Source organism: Anolis sagrei, chromosome 3 (genome assembly GCF_037176765.1).
Source record: "Anolis sagrei isolate rAnoSag1 chromosome 3, rAnoSag1.mat, whole genome shotgun sequence".
Classification (NCBI taxonomy): Eukaryota; Metazoa; Chordata; class Lepidosauria; order Squamata; family Dactyloidae; genus Anolis; species Anolis sagrei.
In genome coordinates, this window is record NC_090023.1 from 88,840,800 (window position 1) to 88,862,361 (window position 21,562).

Below are 21,562 nucleotides of genomic sequence, written 5' to 3' on the forward strand. Positions count from 1 at the left end.
TGGTGTCAGGAGGAACGCTTTGGCTTCCTCGACCATGGCCTGCTTTTCCAGGAGGAATGGCCTATTGGCAAGGGATGGGGTGCATCTCACACAAGTAGGAAAACACCTTTTTGCTCACAGACTCGCAAACCTCATTAGACGCACTTTAAACTAGGTCCACCGGGGAAGGGGGACAACAGCCTTGCGAACACTACTTTACCCATAATGTCTGGGAATCGCCAGAAGGCTAAACGGAAGGCTGCACAAACACAACGAGGACCAAGTACCGAAAGCACAATAATCCCAATTAAACAGCTCAAGGGAAGATCTCAGGGGCTCACATGTCTTTACACTAATGCACAGAGCATGGGAAATAAACAAGACGAACTCCAACTTTTAGCACAACACCACAAATATGATATCATAGGCATCACTGAAATCTGGTGGGATGACTCCTATCGCTGGAATGTAGACATCGAGGGCTATAACCTCTTTCACAGATACCGAACAAAGGGGAGAGGAGGCGGAGTAGCCTTATATGTCAAAAACTGTTACACTGCAGAAGAGATGCAAGACAGCAATCCGGGAAACCAGCTTGAAAGCATCTGGATAAGAATCAAGGGAACTGGGACTCAAAAAGATGTCGTTGTAGACGTCTACTACAGACCTCCAAGCCAGGAGGAAGAACTTGATGAAGTCTTTTGCCAACAGTTGACCAAACAGGCACAGAGAAGAGATGTAGTAGTCATGGGCGATTACAACTATCCTGATATTTGCTGGAAAACAAACTCGGCCAAGAGTACAAGGTCCAACAAATTCCTCGTTTGCCTTGCAGACAGTTTCATGGTCCAGAAGGTAGAAGAGGCAACAAGGGGATTGGCTACTCTTGATGTCATCCTAACAAATGCGGAGGACCTGATTGATGCGGTTGAAGTGGGCGGATCCTTAGGGGCAAGTGACCATGTGCTCCTGCAATTTGAGGTACAAAGGAAGGCCGAAACTAAGACAAGTCAAACCCGCATTTTGGACTTTAGGAGAGCTGATTTCCGAAAAATGAAGGAAATGCTGAGCAGCATTCCGTGGACACAGATACTAAAAGACAAGTGGGTTACGGATGGATGGGAATTTCTCAAGAGTGAAATACTCAAGGTGCAATTGCAAACCGTGCCAACAAAGAGAAAAAATAGGACAAGTGCAAAGAAGCCAGAATGGATGTCCAAAGAACTTCTAACTGTGCTAAGACACAAAAGAGACATGCACAAGAAGTGGAAAAAGGGAGAAATCACCAAAGAAGAATTCAAACAAATAGCCAACACCTGTAGGGAAAAGGTCCGCAAGGCTAAAGCACAAAACGAGCTCAGACTTGCCAGGGACATTAAAAACAATAAAAAGGGCTTCTTTTCATATGTCAGTAGAAAAAGGAAAAACAAGGAGGCGATAGGACCTCTTCGAGGAGAAGATGGGGCAATGCTGACAGGGGATAGGGAAAAGGCAGAACTACTTAATGCCTTCTTTGCCTCGGTCTTCTCTCAAAAAGAAAGTCATCTTCAACCTCAGCAAGATGGAGTGGAGGAGGGATTGGAGGACATCCAACCCCAAATTGGGAAACAAGTCGTCCAGGAATACCTGGCCGCTCTAAATGAGTTCAAGTCCCCAGGGCCAGATCAACTACACCCAAGAGTACTGAAGGAACTAGCGGAAGTCATTTCGGAACCATTAGCAATCATCTTTGAGAGTTCTTGGAGAACGGGAGAAGTTCTAGCAGATTGGAGGAGGGCCAATGTGGTCCCAATCTTCAAGAAGGGAAAAAAGGATGACCCAAACAACTACCATCCGGTCAGCCTCACGTCGATACCAGGCAAGATTCTGGAAAAGATAGTTAAGGAAGTGGTCTGCAAACACTTAGAAACAAATGCGGTCATCGCTAATAGTCAACATGGATTTATCAAAAACAAGTCATGCCAGACTAATCTGATCTCTTTTTTCGATAGAGTTACAAGCTGGGTAGATGCGGGGAATGCCGTGGATGTAGCATACCTGGATTTCAGTAAGGCCTTCGACAAGGTCCCCCATGACCTTCTGGCAAGGAAACTAGTCCAATGTGGGCTAGGCAAGACTACAGTGGGGTGGATCTGTAATTGGTTAAATGGACGAACCCAAAGGGTGCTCACCAATGCTTCCTCTTCATCTTGGAAAGAAGTGACAAGTGGAGTGCCGCAGGGTTCCGTCCTGGGCCCGGTCCTGTTCAACATCTTTATTGATGACTTAGATGAAGGGTTAGAAGGCATGATCATCAAGTTTGCAGATGACACCAAACTGGGAGGGATAGCCAATACTCCAGAGGACAGGAGCAGGATTCAAAACGATCTTGACAGATTAGAGAGATGGGCCAAAACTAACAAAATGAAATTCAACAGTGACAAATGCAAGATACTCCACTTTGGCAGAAAAAATGAAATGCAAAGATACAGAATGGGGGACAATGCCTGGCTCGAGAGCAGTACGTGTGAAAAAGATCTTGGAGTCCTCGTGGACAACAAGTTAAACATGAGCCAACTTCCTTGGAGACTAGGACGTGGAACAATGTCTTCAAACTACAAGAGAGGAGATTCCATCTGAACATTAGGAAAAACTTCCTAATGACTGTGAGAGCCGTTCAGCAGTTGCCCCGGAGTATGGTGGAGGCTCCTTCTTTGGAAGCTTTTAAGCAGAGGCTGGATGGCCATCTGTCAGGGGTGATTTGAATGCAATATTCCTGCTTCTTGGCAGGGGGTTGGACTGGATGGCCCATGAGGTCTCTTCCAACTCTTTGATTCTATGATTCTATGATTCTAGGTATAAAAGGAGCAATATATTCTGCTTCCTTCAAAGTCAGTTCCCTTGAAAAAAATAAAAAAAATGATTCTTTTATTGCAAAGACTATCTATATACATAATAAAATTGAAAAAAATTGTATGTGGCAGAGGTGTCCACAGACAACCTCAGGCTTCCACAAACAGGCTATAGTTCCAGTGCTGAGAAGCCTTCAAAGGCAGGTTATAGTGAGCACCATGAACATGTAGCTCTAATGTTGCCAATGTCCTCCGCAAACACCATACTGCAACTGTGAATACTGGCTGGGTTTGAGGGTGATTGCTCTAGAAATCTGTGAGTTGTAATTCATCCTTATCCAGAGAGCACTAAACCTAACTGATATCAGCTCTCTGGCCTAAACTTGGCACACAGATCCAACATGGCAAACTTTGAAAAATGGCAGGGTTTGGGAAAGATTGACTCATGATTCTGGGAATTGTAATTCACCCACATCCTTACACATTTTCTAATGGGTGCATTCATAAAAAACAAAAGGAAAGACTGGCTTTTTTTCTTATAGTGTTCTACATTACCAAACTGATATTACCAAACTTTTAAAAACAAACAATGCCTTTCTCAAATAACCCGGGCACCACCATGTCACCAAGATAGTATATTAATATATGTACAGTGACAAGAAAGGATTATCTCTGTCCATACCTCTGCAAATATATTGGAATTTATCGCTGTATTTCAGTTCACCTATTTTGATCCTAATCTTCCTTTGACTTAAAAAATCCGGAGTGGCAACTGGAAGGTCAGTGATTGCATATCCAGGAAGATTAAATGTTCTGGCACTGGTTTGGGAATATTGCTATTTCTCATAGAAGATCTGGACCCGTTTGTTCTCTTATATACAAACTGTCCTTTTTTGTCTGGTGCAAAGTGCAGAGGGTATTGCTTTCAGAAGACGGCATCGATTTTACTGGGGAGTGTGCAAGTAGTCTTCATGTTGTGGGTGAAGATGTTAGGATCTATAATGTTGCTGCCATGGTAGATGTGGAAACAGAGTTGGCATCTGGTTTGTGGTGGTTCCTTGTGTCCTGTTGGAGATGAGTACTTGTTGGAGGTTGCAGAGCTCTCTGTAAGCAACGAGTTATTATCTTCAAATTGGATTCTCATCTTCTAATGGGATATATATCATTCTTTGTCAAAGACTCTCATCTGCACTCTTCAGGACCTCTCTAATACAGCATCTTTCCTCAGTGTTGAAGAACTTGGAAATATTCCTTTTTGGGACTATAATGTCCAGAATCCTTCATCAAGTATTTCTATAGGCTGATACTTTCCCAACTGATATAGGAAGGCAAGACCCCAAAATATAAGAAATTATATTAGAATGTCTCTATATTGTCAGAGTAACATTAGGGACTAAATTATTTTGCATTGATTTAGTAATAAATATATGCAGACTTCTAAAAGATAGGTTAACTATAACTAAGATGTTTAGGTGGCCACGTATTCAAGTTTATTTATATGTGTTTTACTGAAAACAAACATAATTTATCCAGCATTGAAACATTCCTTGGCCCTTAACACTACCAATAAATTAAAATATTGAGCATGCTCCCACAGGTAATGCATTTGATAACTCTGCAAGTTGTTTTAAAGAATGGTACTTGTCTGTGCTTTGCTGTTATTTCTAATGGATGATGTCCGCTTTGCCCCTGCTGTGCAGTTATTTTTTATTTATGGTGTTATGTTAATACAATAGGTAAAACCTTTGAATTACAATGTTCTCCCTGAGAGTTGAATTAGCTGCCTCTGCCCATAGATCATCTCTTTCCTTCACAGATATCTCCCAACTTTTGAACATGATTGCTTCTGGTACTGAGCGGATCATTTATGCTTGGACTGCAGAGATTTCATATACTTACTGGAAAATAACATGAAAGCTTTATTTTCAGGATAGCTTCTTGGCTTTATTTACCATGAAGGCTTACCTATAGCAATTACCTTGTCCCCTGATAGACATGCCTAGCTATACCCCCTGAAGCCCTCTACTGCCTTAACTGAAGTAAATTGGATAAGGATGAAACATGGTGCTTTTTCAATTGATATATGGAGCCTCCTCAGAAGTTTACCAGGCACCACATTTACTTTCTTCTTAGCTTTGGCTTTTCAGTATGTTTTTAATTAATCAGATGAATTTTAGATTTTACCACAATGCTGCATTCCAATGTGGTATTATTTTATAGAATCTGCTGATAACTATTTTATTGATTTGTTATTTGTTTCCTTAATTGATATTGTTTTCAGGCAGACCTGCTTTGGGAGACTTGACAGCTGAAGAACAGAGGAAAATAACCTAAATAAGTTAAAATAAATTTTGGACATAAATTAGCATTCCCAGAATGGTGACCACACCGGATGAGGATCATGAGATATATAGGTTAAAATATATGTAGGGCAACAGGTTAATGAGGGCAGTAGTATAAGATAGTGCTGTTTTGTCCTAGCCACCCCATATGACTCAAAATGTAATATTTCTGGAAGGACTCTATCAGTTAAAAGACCGTCTTCACTTGATGACAAAAAAGTGTCAGACCTATGTGAATGAGCATGTACAAGGTCTTATCAGTGAATAGGTGCCATCATTAAAAAAGTAATTAATTAAATTTGTGTGCCCTAGAACTGAATTATTTTACCACTACTGTCACTATAATCTGTGTCTATTTTTGAGAAATAGTTTAGATGCATATAATTTTTGACCAGAGTTGTTTATAACAGATGTTGACTTTGCATACTAATTATCATAGCTATTTTTCCTTCCAGTTTCCCAACTCAAGTGATATGCAAGTATATTATCACAATACTCCCTCAATATTTACCAGTATGCAGGCAATCCCCAAGTTACGAACAAAAGTAAGTCAGATATTTGTAACTTGGGGACTGCCTGTATATGGATCATAGCACCCCCAAATTGGGAGAGTAAAGGTAGAGATGTGTTTGCAAAAATCAAAAGCTTGAGGAAACTAAAATACATTTTAGAAAACTCTGCTTGCTTATAAAATTAGTACATTTAGGTATATTAAGATATCTACTGCTAAAGAATTTATTACAAATTTGCTAATCAAATTTGTAATTAAGTATTTTAATTCTTTGTTTCAAAATGAACTTCAAAATGTTGGAATTGTAGTGTTCTGTTGCTTTTGAGATATTGGAAGTTTTTGCCAATTTGTGAGGTTGGAAAAAAGCTGAAAACATCAATACTATAATAGATTCTGAATTTATATAACTACTAGTACAGTATATTCTGAATTTAGTTACTTTGGCAAAACCATTTTTTTAAATACTGGAAACATCAGCCAGTTATTCCACATTTTTCTGCTTCAGAGAAAATAAACATCTAGCTCCGTGGTCCTTCACTGTTGCTTTTATCATGTGGAAGATGTCATGTATGAAGAAGATGATCCTGTTTGCATGCAGGTTCTCAAGGTTTGCAAGAACAGTATGAAGTCAGAATTCATCATCACATTTCAAAAGCTCTATACAAGCAGGAATATCTCCTCTTCAGATGCATCCAATTACATAAAGGGGAAAGTAATATGGTGATGAGGAAGAATAGCACTTGGCCCTCCCTTGCTCTTGTGTGGCTTAAGGGCTCCTGACTTATCCATCTCATTTTCTGAATATTTTCATGAGAAATTATGTATCAGAAATTCTGGCTCCTTATAATCCTCCCTTCATGGATGGCAGAAGCAGAAACTTTGTTTGGAATGAGACAAGTATCTTCACACTTTCCCTCTCAGTATATTTCACACTATGGATGTATGGATTGAACTATATATGGCTTGAAAGCATTAAAAATGCCCCCAAAGAAATCCTGATATTGCCATTTTAAATAAGGGACACCATTTTACTATTCCACTATATAGAATGGGATTTGAGCATCCATGGACTTTGGTATCAGCAAGGGCTTCAGGATCCAAACCCCAAAAGATACCAAGGGTCCTATCCAAAAATAGGGCAGTTTATTTCATATACATCAGAAGTTGGAAAATTTGATACCACCGATCAGAGATAGGAGCCTGAGCCAATGCTTTGTTTGCACAATGTTGTTGCAGGAGGAATCATTCTTGGCAGAATCTTAGATTGAATTTCTGAACAAAATAACTGAAGGTGTACTGTATTCTGTAACATTTAAAAGTTCCTTTCCAACATCAAGTCTGCTTTGAAATTATTTGCAGGGGGAGTAAAGGCCAGGTAGCAAGATGTATACACTTTATCTTGAGTTTGTTCATCACTATAAAATATTTTTCTCAAAAATAGTTATCTAGTAAAAAACAGAAACGAAAAGATGTGAAGAAGAGTTTTTCTTGCTGAAAAATTACTTTCTTTTTGTGGCCTTCACCTTATCCTGGTAGTAGTTGATGTTACACCAACCTAACAGTTCAGAGGTTACTTATTAGCAGTTGTCTGTTTTACCAGAATTATTCTGTAGATTGTAAAGAAAGTAAGTGGCACTGTTCTCATGGCACTATAATGTTTTTTATGCTTTCTGCCATGTGTTAAACATAGTTTCTTATATGGCTTTCAACACATGGGAATCTAATATATCGGGAAGAAGACTGAATCTGTTTCCCTTATGACACCACATCAGAAGCTGAATACTCATTGTGACAGTGGCTCACAAAAAGATATGTGGTACCAGAACATGTAGGCTAACTATGTAGCTGTCCATTCTGGTTTAGATAGACATGTCCTCCTCATAAATAGTAGGCAACACAGTTCTTTAAATCAAAATTATGTCTGGGAGAAGAAGTCTAATAGTTACTGTTTCATTCAAGAGAACAAAACTTGTGGCACTTCAGAAGATCAGAAGGATCCAAGTCCTAGCAGCCCTAGTTAGCATATGCAATGTTAAGGAATGACAGGAACTGTAATCCTTCAGCATTTGGAGGGCCACTGATTCCTTGTGTCTGGTTTATTGTTCTGGTTTATCAAGGATAGAGATGCGCTTTTGATCCCCAAACAATTCAAATATCCAATTTTTGTGTTGTTTTGTTTTCTCCTATCTTTTATTGATCTGTAACAAGAGAATCAAGAACAAGATGGAAAAGGCTTGGGAAGTAGTACACTACTGCTGGTAGTTAATTCTTGAAGAATCAATAGTGGATTTCTATGCATGTCTGTGCTGGAGCAAGTCCCACTAAATTTAGTGGGATTTACTTCCAGGTAAACCATATAGCAGGAAAGGGAAAGCAATGGCTATCTAGTTTTTACTGAAACGTAATTGCAGTTTTCCCAGTTTAGCCAATGGGGTGGAATGATGGGAGTCACAGTTCTATAATGTCTAAGGGGCCATAGCTCTCTTATCCCTGGTGTGCAGTATTTCAGCCAAATAACATTGCATTTGAACTGTTTGATTCCACTGACTGCAAAATATGCCAGAAAGAATATGTCTCTCTGCCTTCCATTTCATCATTCAGCATTGGTGTGCAATTACTTAGTTTTATGTGGTCACCATAAATAAAGGCCCCATTAACCCTCCATACAATCCAATGTAGACTCATATAATCCAGTTCAAAGGCTGGATTATATCTGTATTCTGAAACTGGATTATTTGGCAGTATAGATCCAGCCCAAGAGACAACTTAAAAAGACATGTACACACACAGATTTGGAACTATGGAGCTTTGCAGCATAAGTATTTTGTGTTTTAGGTCTCTTTTCTCTTTAAAATTAATCACAAGCTTTATATGATTTCCTGCATGGAACTGAGCAGATCATGCATAGCATTTGAAATGTTTGTGTATGCCAGCACTTCTGCATATGTTGTAGCCTGTTGCTTGCTCCATGCTTCATGAGTTTTATTGTCGCTTTGTTCTAATAGCTGGATATTTTGTCTTCTTTAGGCTTCAAGTGGCAATTATTACTTCATTCCATACATCGTAACACCCTGTGCTGATTATTTTTGCTGTGAAAGCGATGCCCAGCGAAGAGCCTCTGAGTACATGCAACCTAACTGGGATACTATACTGGGGCCACTATGTGTTCCCTTGGTGGATAGATTTATCAGCCTTCTGAGGGACATCCATGTCACATCATGGTAATTTTCAACAACTCCTTCCCCACTTTCGTACTTATACCATGCATGTGTTAAGAACCCTGAGTGGCTCTAGCAACCTTCTACTTTTCCTGCCTAATAAATTCAGTGCAATCTTAATTTCATAACAAATTGTATCTTGCTCTTGCAGCTGTTGTGATAAACTCGCCATGTGAGTTATGATAATTTTCTGATCATCACAGCCACCAAACTAACCCTTGGGAGAAGATGGAGATAAAAATAAACCTTATATGAATTTCAGTGCCCATGGTTGAAATAAGATGCTTTGACACTTCTATCTTTCCAAGTAGCTCATGTATGCTAGTTCTGCCAGGCTGTAACTTAACCATAGCACAACTAACTGTACTTTCACTTGTCGCACAGCCATTAGTACGTGACTTCCTCTTTCCTATTTCCAGTATCAATTGTTATGTATAAACTAATTGCTAGTTACATGGTGTATTTGAAGGTGCTGAAATGCTCATTAAAGAGACAAGGAAGTGAAGGGTTGATGAGAGAAAGGGATGTACAAATCACATCTTGGTAGAAAGGATAAGTTGGAATCATGTGCACCATATACCATATATACCATATATGCAACGATACCGCAATTAATGCATGTTATATTTATCATGTTATACTTACCTTGGATTTTTTATTCAGTTAATTCTAGGTTTAAATGTTTAGTCAGACACATTTGCATTGTAGTTTAATTCCTTTTCAATAAGTGGGTGCTTCTTTCTTTAAAAAAACTTCCTATACTTTCTAGAAGAGCCCACTCTGCCATTAGACAGAGTGCTGGAACTGCTTTGTTTAAGGAACAAATTACAAAGAAGCCGAGAGAACTGAAAGAAGAGCCTCTCTGGCAGATCTCAGAGCCCGAGCTGGCTCATAGGAGGAGATACAGTCTCAAAGATGGGTTGGTCCTGAAGCCTGTAAGACTTTATAGACAATAACCTGCACTTTGAATTGGATCCAGAAACTTATCAGAAGCTGCTTTAACAGGGGCATAGTATGCTCCCTGAAGTAAGCCCCAGTTAGCAACCTGGCTGCTGATCTTTGCACAAATTTCAGCTTCTGAGCCATCTTCAAAGGCAGCCCCACATAGAGTGCATTACAGTAGTCCAATCTGGATATAACGTAGGCATGGACCACCATGGCCAAATCAGACTTTTCGAGGTATGACCGTAACCGGTGTACATTTGTGGGAAAGAAAAGTTGTTAGCCTAAGTTTTCATTGGCTTAGTCTACTGTTTCAGATGCACCTGAAGAAGTAAATTGTAAATTCTTTTATACATCCTCAGAAGTGTTACAACAAGATCCCTTTGCATACTTATTTTCAGAGTAGTACTATTGAAATTTTAGCTAGTTACATATCTCTTTAACAAGCAAGTGTCACAAAATAAAATATATTTTGGAAGAGTCTCTGTTGTTCCTTCATCCTTTACTGTTATCACCACAACCATTATTTTCATCATAGCCTATTCCTTAATTGCATTGAGCGGTATGTGTGTATTTTCTATATGCATTTGTTGATCAAGCTCAAGTTGTGGTCTCCAAGCATAACTGATCTCCGGTTCACCCCATTCATTTATAGTAGCTTTTATGTTCTCTGTAGAGATCCTTTAAGTCGCCAGATGGAAGACACAGAAACCCTGTGGTCCTAATATTGCGTTATGATTTTTGATATCAGTATTTGCCATCGTTCCAGACACCCAAAAACAGTGATCATACAATGGAAATTAAATTAAATTAAATAACATTTTAGATAACTGTGTTTTTTTCCTCCTCTACTTTTAGTACATATTATAAGGAAACTCTTCTAAATGACATTAGAAAAGCAAGGGATAAGTACCAAGGAGAAGAACTGGCCAAAGAACTGGCAAGGATTAAACTTCGCATGGATAATACTGAAGTTCTGACTTCTGATATTGTAATCAACTTACTTCTGTCCTATCGAGATATTCAGGTATTTTATTTTGCCATGACATACATAATAATTATTTCTTAATGTTATCTGGTAATATCTTTCCAGTAGATGATCTTTAGGGTTTTTTTAAATTGAAAATTAATTTACAGAAATTATATACATCATGTCACATACAAATTGACAAAATGAATTACTTATTTTCCGTTGCTCAAATCTGAGTTTCACTTAAAGATTTCCCCCTACTGAGTGCCCTTCAGTTTATTATTATGTACACTGTAACCAAGAGATTATCTGTCAGGTTGCATTCCAAAATTGCACTGTAAGCTTGGCTCCAAATTGGCAACAGAATAATGTTCGAAGAGAAATGTCAACAGGATTTTCAGGATTGCATTGGTTTATATATCCTGGATTGTGTATATTATTATTATTATTATTATTATTATTATTATTATTATTATATTTTATACCTTGCTTAATCTCTCCTGCAGGAGACTCAAACCAGCTTAACATAAAAGCATTAGTACACAGTTTAAAAAATACAAATATGCAAACATTAAAACAGGATTAAATGTAAACGGTATTTTTAAAATCCCAGTTAAAAACCATTAAAACATATTAAAAGTTAAAAACCACAGCATCCTCTGAATTGATCTTTAAAACCTTCATATTTAAAAGCCTGCCTCAATAAAAAGGTTTTAGCCAGCTGCCAGAAGAACAGTAGGGAGGTGGCCATTCTAGCTTCCTTGGTGTTAAGGGTCAGCCAACTAGGAAGAGCTTGTGATGGAGGTGGTACCGAGAGAAGGGCCTCTCTTGATGATCTCAGGCTTGGGCAGGTTCGCACAAGAGAATGCGGTCAGCCAAATAGCCTGGACCTGAACTGTCTAGGGCTTTACAAGTCATAACCAGCACTTTGAATTGTGCCCGGAAACAGACTAGTGACCAGTGGAGTTGCTGCAACTTGGCTGAGGCTCTTTGAACCAGCTGAAGTGTCCGAGCAGTCTTCAAATGAAGCCCCACATAGAGTGCATTACAGTAATCCAGACAGGATGTAACTAAAGCATGTAACACCATGACCAGATCTGGCTTCTCAAGGAACGGGCGCAGTTGGCACACAAGTTTTAATTGTGCAAAGGCCCTCCTAGCTACCGCAGATACCTGGGCTTCCAGGTTAGCACTGAGTCCAGGAGGACCCCCAAACCACAAACCAGTGTCTTCAGGGGGAGTGTGACCCCATCCAGTACTGACTGGATCCCTATTCCTTGGTCTGCCTTACGACTGACCAGGAGTACCTCTGTCTTATCTGGATTAAGTTTCAATTTTTTTGCCCTCATCCAGTCCATTACTAATGTCAGGCACTGGTTTAGGGTCAGGACAGCTTCCTTGGCATTAGGTGGAAAGGAGTAGTAGAGTTGAGTGTCATCCGCATGTAAGTGGCGCCATACTCCAAAACTCTGTTTCATGTATATGTTAAAACAGCATAGGGGACAAAACAGAACCTGAGGAACCCCACAGACCAATGGCCAGGGGTTAGAACAGGTGTCTTCCAGCACCACCTTCTGGGTACGGCCCTCCAAGAAGGACCAGTGCCAATGTAAGACAGTGCTTCCCAGTCCCATCCTAGCAATTAAAAGATATCCAGCAACACTGGGCAAGCAGGAGCCAAAGTTATATCCACTGGAACTGTATCAATAACAGCATCCAAGTTGGAATGGATCTGAGTGATTTTATCTGCAAAGTGCCTTGCAAATTCTTCACAGCGGACTGCTGAATGGTCAGAGATTTCTCCTTGAGGGACCAGTATGTAATATCCCTCTGATCACTTAAAACAGCTTGGCTGGACTGTTCTTTGCAGATGCAGTGGTGGCAGCAAGAATGCTTGCCATAGATGCAGGCGAAACGTCAGGAGAAATGCCTCTAGAACATGGCCATATAGCCCGAAAAAGCCCACAAGAACTGAATTTCTCTGCTGCTTCCATTGCTGTGGAGTAGTCTTTCAAATATGTTCTAGCCCATGCTCTGTCAGATTTTCTTCAAGTTCTCCATCGACATCACTCTAGTCTTTATAATACTTGCCTCATTGCTGCCAACTCCTTGGAAAACCAAGTGGCTCTGTGAGAGGGGATGTTCAGGAGTGATTGTGTAACCCTGGCTATTTCCAGAAATCTACCAAGGTTTTAACAGAATTGTCTGCCAAGGTGACAGGAAAATCCCCAAGAGTTGTCAGGAATCCATCCGGATCCATAAGCTTCCTTAGGCGAACCATCTTAATCGGTCCCCTACCCCTGTGGAGATTTGGAGTCCCAACGAGTGTAAACCTGACCAGGTAGTTATCGGTCCATGACATTGGAACTGTAACAAGTTCCTCCACACCACAATCACCATCATCCCAGCCTGCACAGAAAACAAGTTCCAAAGTGTGTCCATTACCAAGACACCACTTGGGGCAGATCCCTGGTTGTCACTGAGGCCATTAAGTCCTGAGTCACTCCTGACAAAGCAGTCTCAGCATGAATGTTGAAGTCTCCCAGTACTATTAGCCTCTGAGAGTCCAATGCCAACCCCGAGACCACCCCAGCTAGCTCAAGAAGGGAGACTATTAGCATTGGTGTGGGCAGTACACCAAGATAATCCCTATTCTGTCCTGGTTACCCAACTTTAAGTACACACACTCAGATGAGGTGGGTTCATACTTTGTAAACAAAGTGTATTTTCCCCACAGTCTTTGTTGTAAGCTTAAGTGATCATCCGTGAGAAAGGAAGTGCTTAGAATTACTATTGGGACTACAGCTCCCAGAAATGTCCACCCAAAATGTCCATTATGACACTGGGAATTAACATCCAAAAAAAGTAAACTTTTGAAGCTCTGGGTAAAAACTATATACCTCTTTCTTAAGAGTTGTTCATGATCATTTTTAGCAAAGTAGGACACTGAAAACTATGTTATAGCTGTATTTTGCTTACTGGTGCTTTTGTAATTGCCCTTTCAAAATGTTCTTAGGACTATGATGCTATGGTAAAGCTGGTGGAGACACTTGAAATGCTTCCTACCTGTGATCTGGCAGATCAGCACAATATCAAATTTCACTATGCATTTGCACTGAATCGGTAAGATTAAACTCTGATGCATGCATTTCTCATAAAGAGAAGTGGGGAATTGCTTCATCAGTCAATGGCATTTACAATTTATGAAATAATTACAACCATAAATTGATACATTTATTATTTGGGAAACGGCTGAAAAGTCCATCTCTGCTCTCAGCATCGTTCTATTTAGATTGATAACTTTGCAGCTACTGCTCATATATCATTTAATCCTTTTTGCTCGAGAAAAAACTATTTGAACTTTTTCTCTAGACTTTATTAGGCTGGATTCCACCTTTTAGGGTGATAGTATTCATGTGTATAGCTTTCAAGGTGTTATTTGATGTAACAGAAAGACAGTTTTTATGTACTGAACTGTTGAACATCATCTTTCTAACAAGGCTGTGAAAAATTCTGAGTATTTGCAGCCTTGGTCCTATTGGACTTATTAAAATAAAATTGACTAATACCAAGGATGGTCTTTCAGCCAGCTATCTCCTTGTAAGCCAGGTTCAGAATTTTGGATGATTCTGCTGTTTTAGACTGCTGCTAATTTTATCTATCCATATGTGTACTAGTGCTCCATTTGCACACATAACCTGCTTTGAATTGGTCCAAAAGTAAATTTGGAGGGAGATATAAAGGAATTGTGGCCTGAATTCTCTGTTGCAGGGCTTCAGGCTTCTTCTTCTTCTTCAATTATAATAATTATATAATTATAATAATTATTCACTTTTTCCAGTGCTCCTTGGATCTGCTTTATGTCTCCAGTGTAATGGAAATCTTTATTAAATATTATTGAAATTGATATCAAGTTATACAAGAATATTCATTGAACAGTTCTGTTTCAGAATTATTCCTTCTTTCTTTGCTCTGGTCTGTTGTCATTTTATGTATCTTTCCTGAGTTCAAATTATATTATTTTTCAAAGAAATAATCAGAATAGCAACTGATTTGAAGACATAAAACAGCTGAAGTATGAGATGCTGGGAAGTTTAATTGTGGCAATGCCTAACATCAATCAAGTTTGGATTCTTACACGTTTAATATGATTATTAATTACAATTTATTAAATACTTATTATAGGTTTATAATGGGTGCTTAAATGTAAAGACAGCAATAAAACATTATGCATGGAACCCATAGTGTTGAATTGGCAATTTGTATTTGTATTCAGTGTGTCTTAGTGCAAAATTCTGAATGGATGGAGGAGTCTTTGAGGTATTAATCATTATTGTTCCAGGAAAATCTAATGAGTGGCAAAGGTGCTGCACATTATCACCCATATTTGAAGGAGGAGGGAATAAAATACATGTGTAGTGGGCCCAGGTACTGCATGACAGCTCATTAACCAAATGGGTAGAAAGGTTTTTTTCATTTTAAGATAGATAGGAAGCTCCTTCTCTGAAACGCTTTATAGTAATGCTTTTAAACTAAATAATAAATACCTGCAGTACCTGATCACAGTAGAACATAATTGTAAGGCCAAACCAAATTGTTTTAGATAGCATGTCCTACAATATAAAAATCATGTGTGTGCTGAAATACCATTTACTTCGTGAATGACTTTTGTTATATTTGCTGTAGGCTCAGCTGCCCTGTATTTTCATTACTCGGCAAACTAACACTGAGGTCATGTTGTTTGTAAATGATAACTTGGATAGTAAACTGTTGGTGACAGCTGTTTCGAGGCTGAAGTCATAGGCTAATATTGTCTGTAGAGGAACTTGATGAAAAGGTGACCAGATTGACTGCAAGGACTATCAAGATACATATGCTTTAACCCAACACCTCAGAGACCCTTTCAGCTGTTAGTCATTTCTAAGAACAGAAAGTGTTGACTAGTGAGATTGTGCAACTATCTTGTGGTGGCCACAAGCACAGTAAACAATAGACCACAATCTAAAGATACACAGGCACATATAAACACTGTCTTTCTTTCTCTATAAAGCTCTTAATCTAAAGAAAACAAAAGTAAAACTCTGTTTGCTTATGTTGTTTGCTTATATATGTAAGTAAGTAATGTTATGGATACCTTGTCAGTTGTTTTCCAATTAAAAAAGGTGCTGGTGAATTATAATGTTTTGTAATATTTTAGGGCCCTTCTACACAGTCATATATAATCCAGAATATCAAGGCAGAAAATCCCACATTTTTGACCCACCAGCTAAGCCTGCAGCTTGTGCAGCTGAATGTAGAGCTTTTCTTTTTGTTCCTTTCAGCCATTCTGCATGGCAGGGGGTTGGACTAGATGGCACATGGGTCTCTTCCAACTCTACGATTCTATGATTATTTATTTACTATATTTATATACAGTCCCTCTGAGCCCGCAAGTGACTCGGGACGGTTCACAATTGGTGCCAAGACCATAAAATACAATTTCAATACAATAAAACCATTGTATATAAAACCATAACAAAATCAAGACAAACATGAACATTAGAGTCTCCTATTAAAAACATTGTCCAATCACATCATTCAACCATTCCATTTTCCTATGTCTATTACACTGTATTTGGAAATGCCTGCTCAAAGAGCCAAGTCTTGACTCTCTTTCAAAATGTTAAAAAAGAGGTGGCCAATCTGATATCCTTAGGGAGGTCATTCCATAGCCGAGGGGCCACCACTGAGAAGGCCCGGTCTCTCATCCCCGCCAGCTGTACTTGTGACAAAGGCAGGACCGAGAGCAGGGCCTTCCCAGATGATCTTAAAGTCCTGGGGGGTTCATGATTCTGTTCCAGAATACCCCAGAAGTGATACTATATCAAGAATTAGATAATTATTTAGTTCTTATGACTGTTTACCAAACAAAGGAATTTCTAACCAAAACTCATAAGAATAAGTATTTGGTACATTTTAGGATCTAGAGGACAACTTGTGCCATGTTCACATTATTGTGTACACCAAGTAATGTTTTAGAGTTCTTTAAGACTCCCATCCAAATCATTTTGAAACTATTCTGAAAACTTGTATTTTAGGGGAAATTATTTCTGAGTTTTTGAGGGTAGATCTTTTTACTCTTTGTGTTCAATTTCATTCTTGTTTCTTGCTCCCCTGAAATAATCTTTGTCCAGTTCCCAGAGCCATGTACTGCTCCACACATTTTTCCAGGCTTGGGTTTTATTTGGTTTTTTTTTCTGTATAAAAATTGCACAGGTAAACTTACTGCTTTTGTGCATTTCCCCTGTCCACACAAATAAATGCATTGCCACATCCTCCAGAATGTCAGATAAGATTATGACATAGTTACATATTCATCAGAAATAACATTTTGGACTTTCTTCTTCAAGTAAAAGATTTAGCATCTTTCAGTAGGTGTTAGATTTTATTTGTAAAATAGAAAGAGAAGCAGTAATAGACCATGGAAAGGGGATGAACTGTGTGTATGTTAACAAATTGCTTGAAAAAGAACTTGTATGGAAACATTAAATGCCACATTTTATATTGCTATTTATAATCTGATTTCTAAAACTGGCTACAGAAGAATAACATGATCACTATCCCATATAATTGATCTGTCCGTAGTCTACTCTTATTTTTTTCACTTAACAAAATTGTTACCTTGTTTCACTGACACCTTGCAACTCTTTTTCAGTTTGATTTTGCCAACTTTAGTCAAGTCTGTAACAACTGTTGTTGATGAGTACCAATGTTAAACATTTGAAAGCTTCCTTGAGTCTCCAGAATAATGGCTCTCAGTCAGCTTTGAAGTCTTTTCCCGATCTGGTCTCCCAAGTATTGGGGCTGGCTGTGTGTGCTTTCAAGTTTGATTTTTGCCACACCTTATTAATCAAATGGGAAGCTTTGACTTTCAGGCTATATCTGGGTTTTTGGAAAGTGAGTCCTGTATTCTGATTATACCACAGTTGAGATGCTCCATATTACTCCCAGATTGTAGGGGAACTGCATGATGGCCTCCATCCATTTATAACAGACATGAGCAAAATTCCACCCTCCAGGTGTTTTGGACTTCAAATTCCACAATTACTAACAGCCTACTGGCTGTTAGGAATTATAGGAGTTGAAGTCCAAAATACCTGGAGGGCCAAAGTTTGCCCATGCCTCGTTTATAGTCTCACATCTGTCATTCCACATCCACAACAGGCTAGGGGAATTGGTTTCGATAAGCTGGGTCCTGGGTCCATGTAGGCTACACATTGATCTTTCATGCCAGTAAATATAGTTGGAGCTCATTTCTTGCCAAATGGAATCCCAAAATTGTTGCAGGGTCCACAGTGACAGTCACTGTTTGTGATTCAATGCATGCTCAAAAAGTCTTGCTGGGCTTTGTCTGTAAAACATGGCAGCCATTTACTACATCTCCATAAAGCCACACAATCCTTTAAGGCCAAGTGCCTCAGCAGTGTGTCTACAATTATATTATGTGGATATTGGAGTTGTGTGTTGCTTTGACGATGTGTACACTTACTTCCATTAAAAGTGAATAATGTTCAGTCACCTGCCTGTAGATAATCTGGTGCAGGACAACTATAAATTTCCAGTGATTGAATATCGTGGACTACTTGCAAATAACAATGTCATGGATTGTCATCAAAATGAGACAGATATTTGAAACCTGTATAGGTATATTTCTTTGTGGGTATAATTTCACCACCTGAGCATGCATAGAAGAATCCTTTGTATGGTGATGTTTATGATCTTTTGATTAATTCAGAAGCTGAGGGAGTTCAACATAAGTCATTTCCTTTTCAAGGGCAAAAGTGGAAAAAATACTAGAGATGTTTGTGTGCCACTGAGTTACACGTGTCTTATAAGCTTCTATCCTAGATACCTTGGTATCAGCAGCTCATCAACAGATCAGATAATTTGTTTAAACTTTGCTGGAGATTAACAGAGTCTGTTAAAGTGTCTTTTAAGCAACAAAGTAATGTTTGCTTTTTTACTTCCAAATTGTTTTTTCCTGTTCACAGGAAGGTATCATTTTTATGTCAACATGGAAAGTGACTTTTCCATTTATTTAGCTCGAGATCCTAAAGTAACACTTGTGATGGAAAAAAACTTTGTCACTTTCACCCTAGTGAGATCCTTTGTTTTTTTGTTTATGATTATAACAGTGTTGTACATTAAACAAAAACTTCATGACTCCCTACATTGCATTAGTTCAGAAAAATATTTTATATCCACTGAAATTCCAGGTATTAAGTAAACAAAACAGCCTGTTGGTTAGTTTTGTATTTTGCACCAATATCTTTGCAGACATTCTTCTGTAAGGAATGGCACAATGCTGATAATTTATTTACACTTTTCCAATTCAATACAAATATTTCATTTAAAGGTTTCATTTAAAGGTGGCAAATCTAGTATCAGATTTTAGGGAGCATTGAAATAAACTCCATGAACAACCTTAACTTTCAAGTCAGTGCAAAGACATTCTGTGAATAATTTTGATGTATGATAGCTTCCCAGCATATGAACTTGGTTCTATGCTCTTTAAATTGAAGGAGTTGAAGGAAAAATATTATGAGTCAAGCAGACTTCATATGGAAATATCATTTTATTTGATGAGGCATTTCACAACTGACTATACATAAAGATCTCTAGTGGACTGTATTGGTTGCCCTTTTATTTTTTGTGAATGACTTTGTATTTTAAAAGTATGGCTGTTTTTATATGGTAGTTTTATTTTAAACATTCTGCTCATTAGGTTTCAATTAGACTTCTGTATATTTTTGAGATTGAAAAAATGAGATACATTAGGTTGTGGTTTCTATGAGCAAACTAACATACATACTTTTCTGCCTGAATTCCAGAAGGAACAATGCTGGTGACAGGGGGAAGGCACTACAAGTGTTGCTACAGGTCCTGCAGACATGTGATCACCCAGCACCAGACATGTTCTGTCTGTGTGGAAGGATCTATAAGGATATATTCCTTGATTCAGATTGTAAAGACAACAGTAGCCGGGACAGGGCCATTGAATGGTAAGAGAAATGATGGTGTGCTAAGTGTTTCCATGTTATTAGGAAAAGGCAAATCAGAGTACTCCAGGACAATGTTCAGAATTCTTTACCAATTAGCCACTTTAGGATGGCAGTAAACCTCATAAAAAAGAGTGGAGATAACTGAAACTGTGCATATGGGTTCTGCAGTTACAAGGCCACACTGTATTTCATTTATTTTATGCATTTGTTACATTATTATTATTATTATTATTATTATTATTATTATTATTATTATTATATCCTGAGACGATCTCCCCAAAGGGACTCAGGGCAGTGTATAGATGGCACAAAGTGCCTAAAAACAAACATAAAAATGAAGCATGATATAAAATACAATAAAATAAAACATGCATATAAAAACATCAACTCAAACTCAATAAAACTGAGGTCATCAAAAAGTGGCGATAAGCTGTTGTAAACATGGCCAAGCTGTAAACAATAGGAATGGAATAAGTGTAAGTTGCAACAATGGGGAGAAAGCATAGGATAAAGTGCAAGAATGTGTGACTACTGCGCAGAGCAACTAGAGACTACGCATTCTCAAAAGCTTGTTTAAAAAGCCACATATATGCATTGGTTAAATGTATGTACTATCTTTTTTCCAGTGAACTTATAGTTGTGTACATGGCTCACTTGCCCTCCATTTTATGTGGCCAAAAAGCCCCCATTAAATTGTATGGCTTAGTGGTTATTCGAATCTGCATCTCTGGGATTTAACTGAAAGACCTCCATCTTTGACCTTGTTCCACCAAAAATGAAAGCAACCTAAAATAAGTAATCACATGTTTTAAAACTACTCTCTATCTCTGTTAGGCCTAGAATACCCTTTCCTCCTCCTTCCCCAAAGAGGTGTGTATAGCCCACCGAGGTCTGAGGGACTGAAAATTTGGCAGCTGTGGCATTTGGGCCCTTAAATTCTGTCTGTCCCAGCAATGGTCAGCCAAAGTTTACAAAACAGAAGAGATTATAAGAAGGATTTGTATGTACATTGTTAGCCTAGATCTAATCTATAAGATGCCCTGTGTTTTCAGGAAACTCACAGTTCAAAGTATGACTTTTAGTTCAGAAATCTAAAACATTAAGGCACAGAACATTGTATCTTCCTATCTAAACATCTTTAGAATGCTCTGGATTGTATGGCTAGTTCTGATAAGCGTTCCTTTGTTTATAACACTGGAGGAGACTGTGAGTGCCATCTAGTCTAATCCTGCCATTCTAGAAGTTTGGACTGGATGGTCTCTTTTGGTATCTTCCAGCTCTGTATTTCTAGGATTCAGGGAATCTGCCACTGCAGCCCTTCTCAGGTATGGGCATCCTGGTTTAAGAGAGCCCACCACTGTCCAAAACAGTCTATTCCATTGTCAAGCAGCATTTACTGGCAGGCTTTTCTTCATAATATTGAAGTGTCACAGATGTATTTGCCATTCTATTCATGTTTTTGTTGTTGATGATTTGAATAAATTGTGGAAGAAGTGCCTTTTTAAGATGTTAAATAATTTCGCAATGCAAAATTTCCAAGTAAGGCAATTCAGGAATAGGTATTGCAGAGTATAATAGGACTCACTGCGCTGCAACTGTATATAGAATTGCTGATCTTGTGTGTTGAACCTTCTTTATGGGAGACTTCCTATTTCCTAAGTGAAAATTAAGATTATTGAGAAACTGAATGGATCAAACACATTGTATTGACATGTAACAAAATAATGT

The 21,562-nt window shown here is 38.5% G+C and overlaps 1 protein-coding gene across 2 annotated transcripts in view; it reads left to right on the forward strand.

The window, feature by feature from the left end:
• Positions 1 to 21,562, forward strand: part of MAP3K15 (mitogen-activated protein kinase kinase kinase 15) — an 88,775-nt gene that overhangs the window by 26,794 nt on the left and 40,419 nt on the right. For both annotated transcript variants that reach the window (XM_060770068.2, XM_060770069.2), the window contains 4 exons: positions 8,691 to 8,884; positions 10,682 to 10,850; positions 13,810 to 13,916; positions 19,664 to 19,834. In XM_060770068.2, the coding sequence (XP_060626051.2) occupies positions 8,691 to 8,884; positions 10,682 to 10,850; positions 13,810 to 13,916; positions 19,664 to 19,834 (641 nt within the window). The remainder of the gene's footprint in view (positions 1 to 8,690; positions 8,885 to 10,681; positions 10,851 to 13,809; positions 13,917 to 19,663; positions 19,835 to 21,562) is intronic.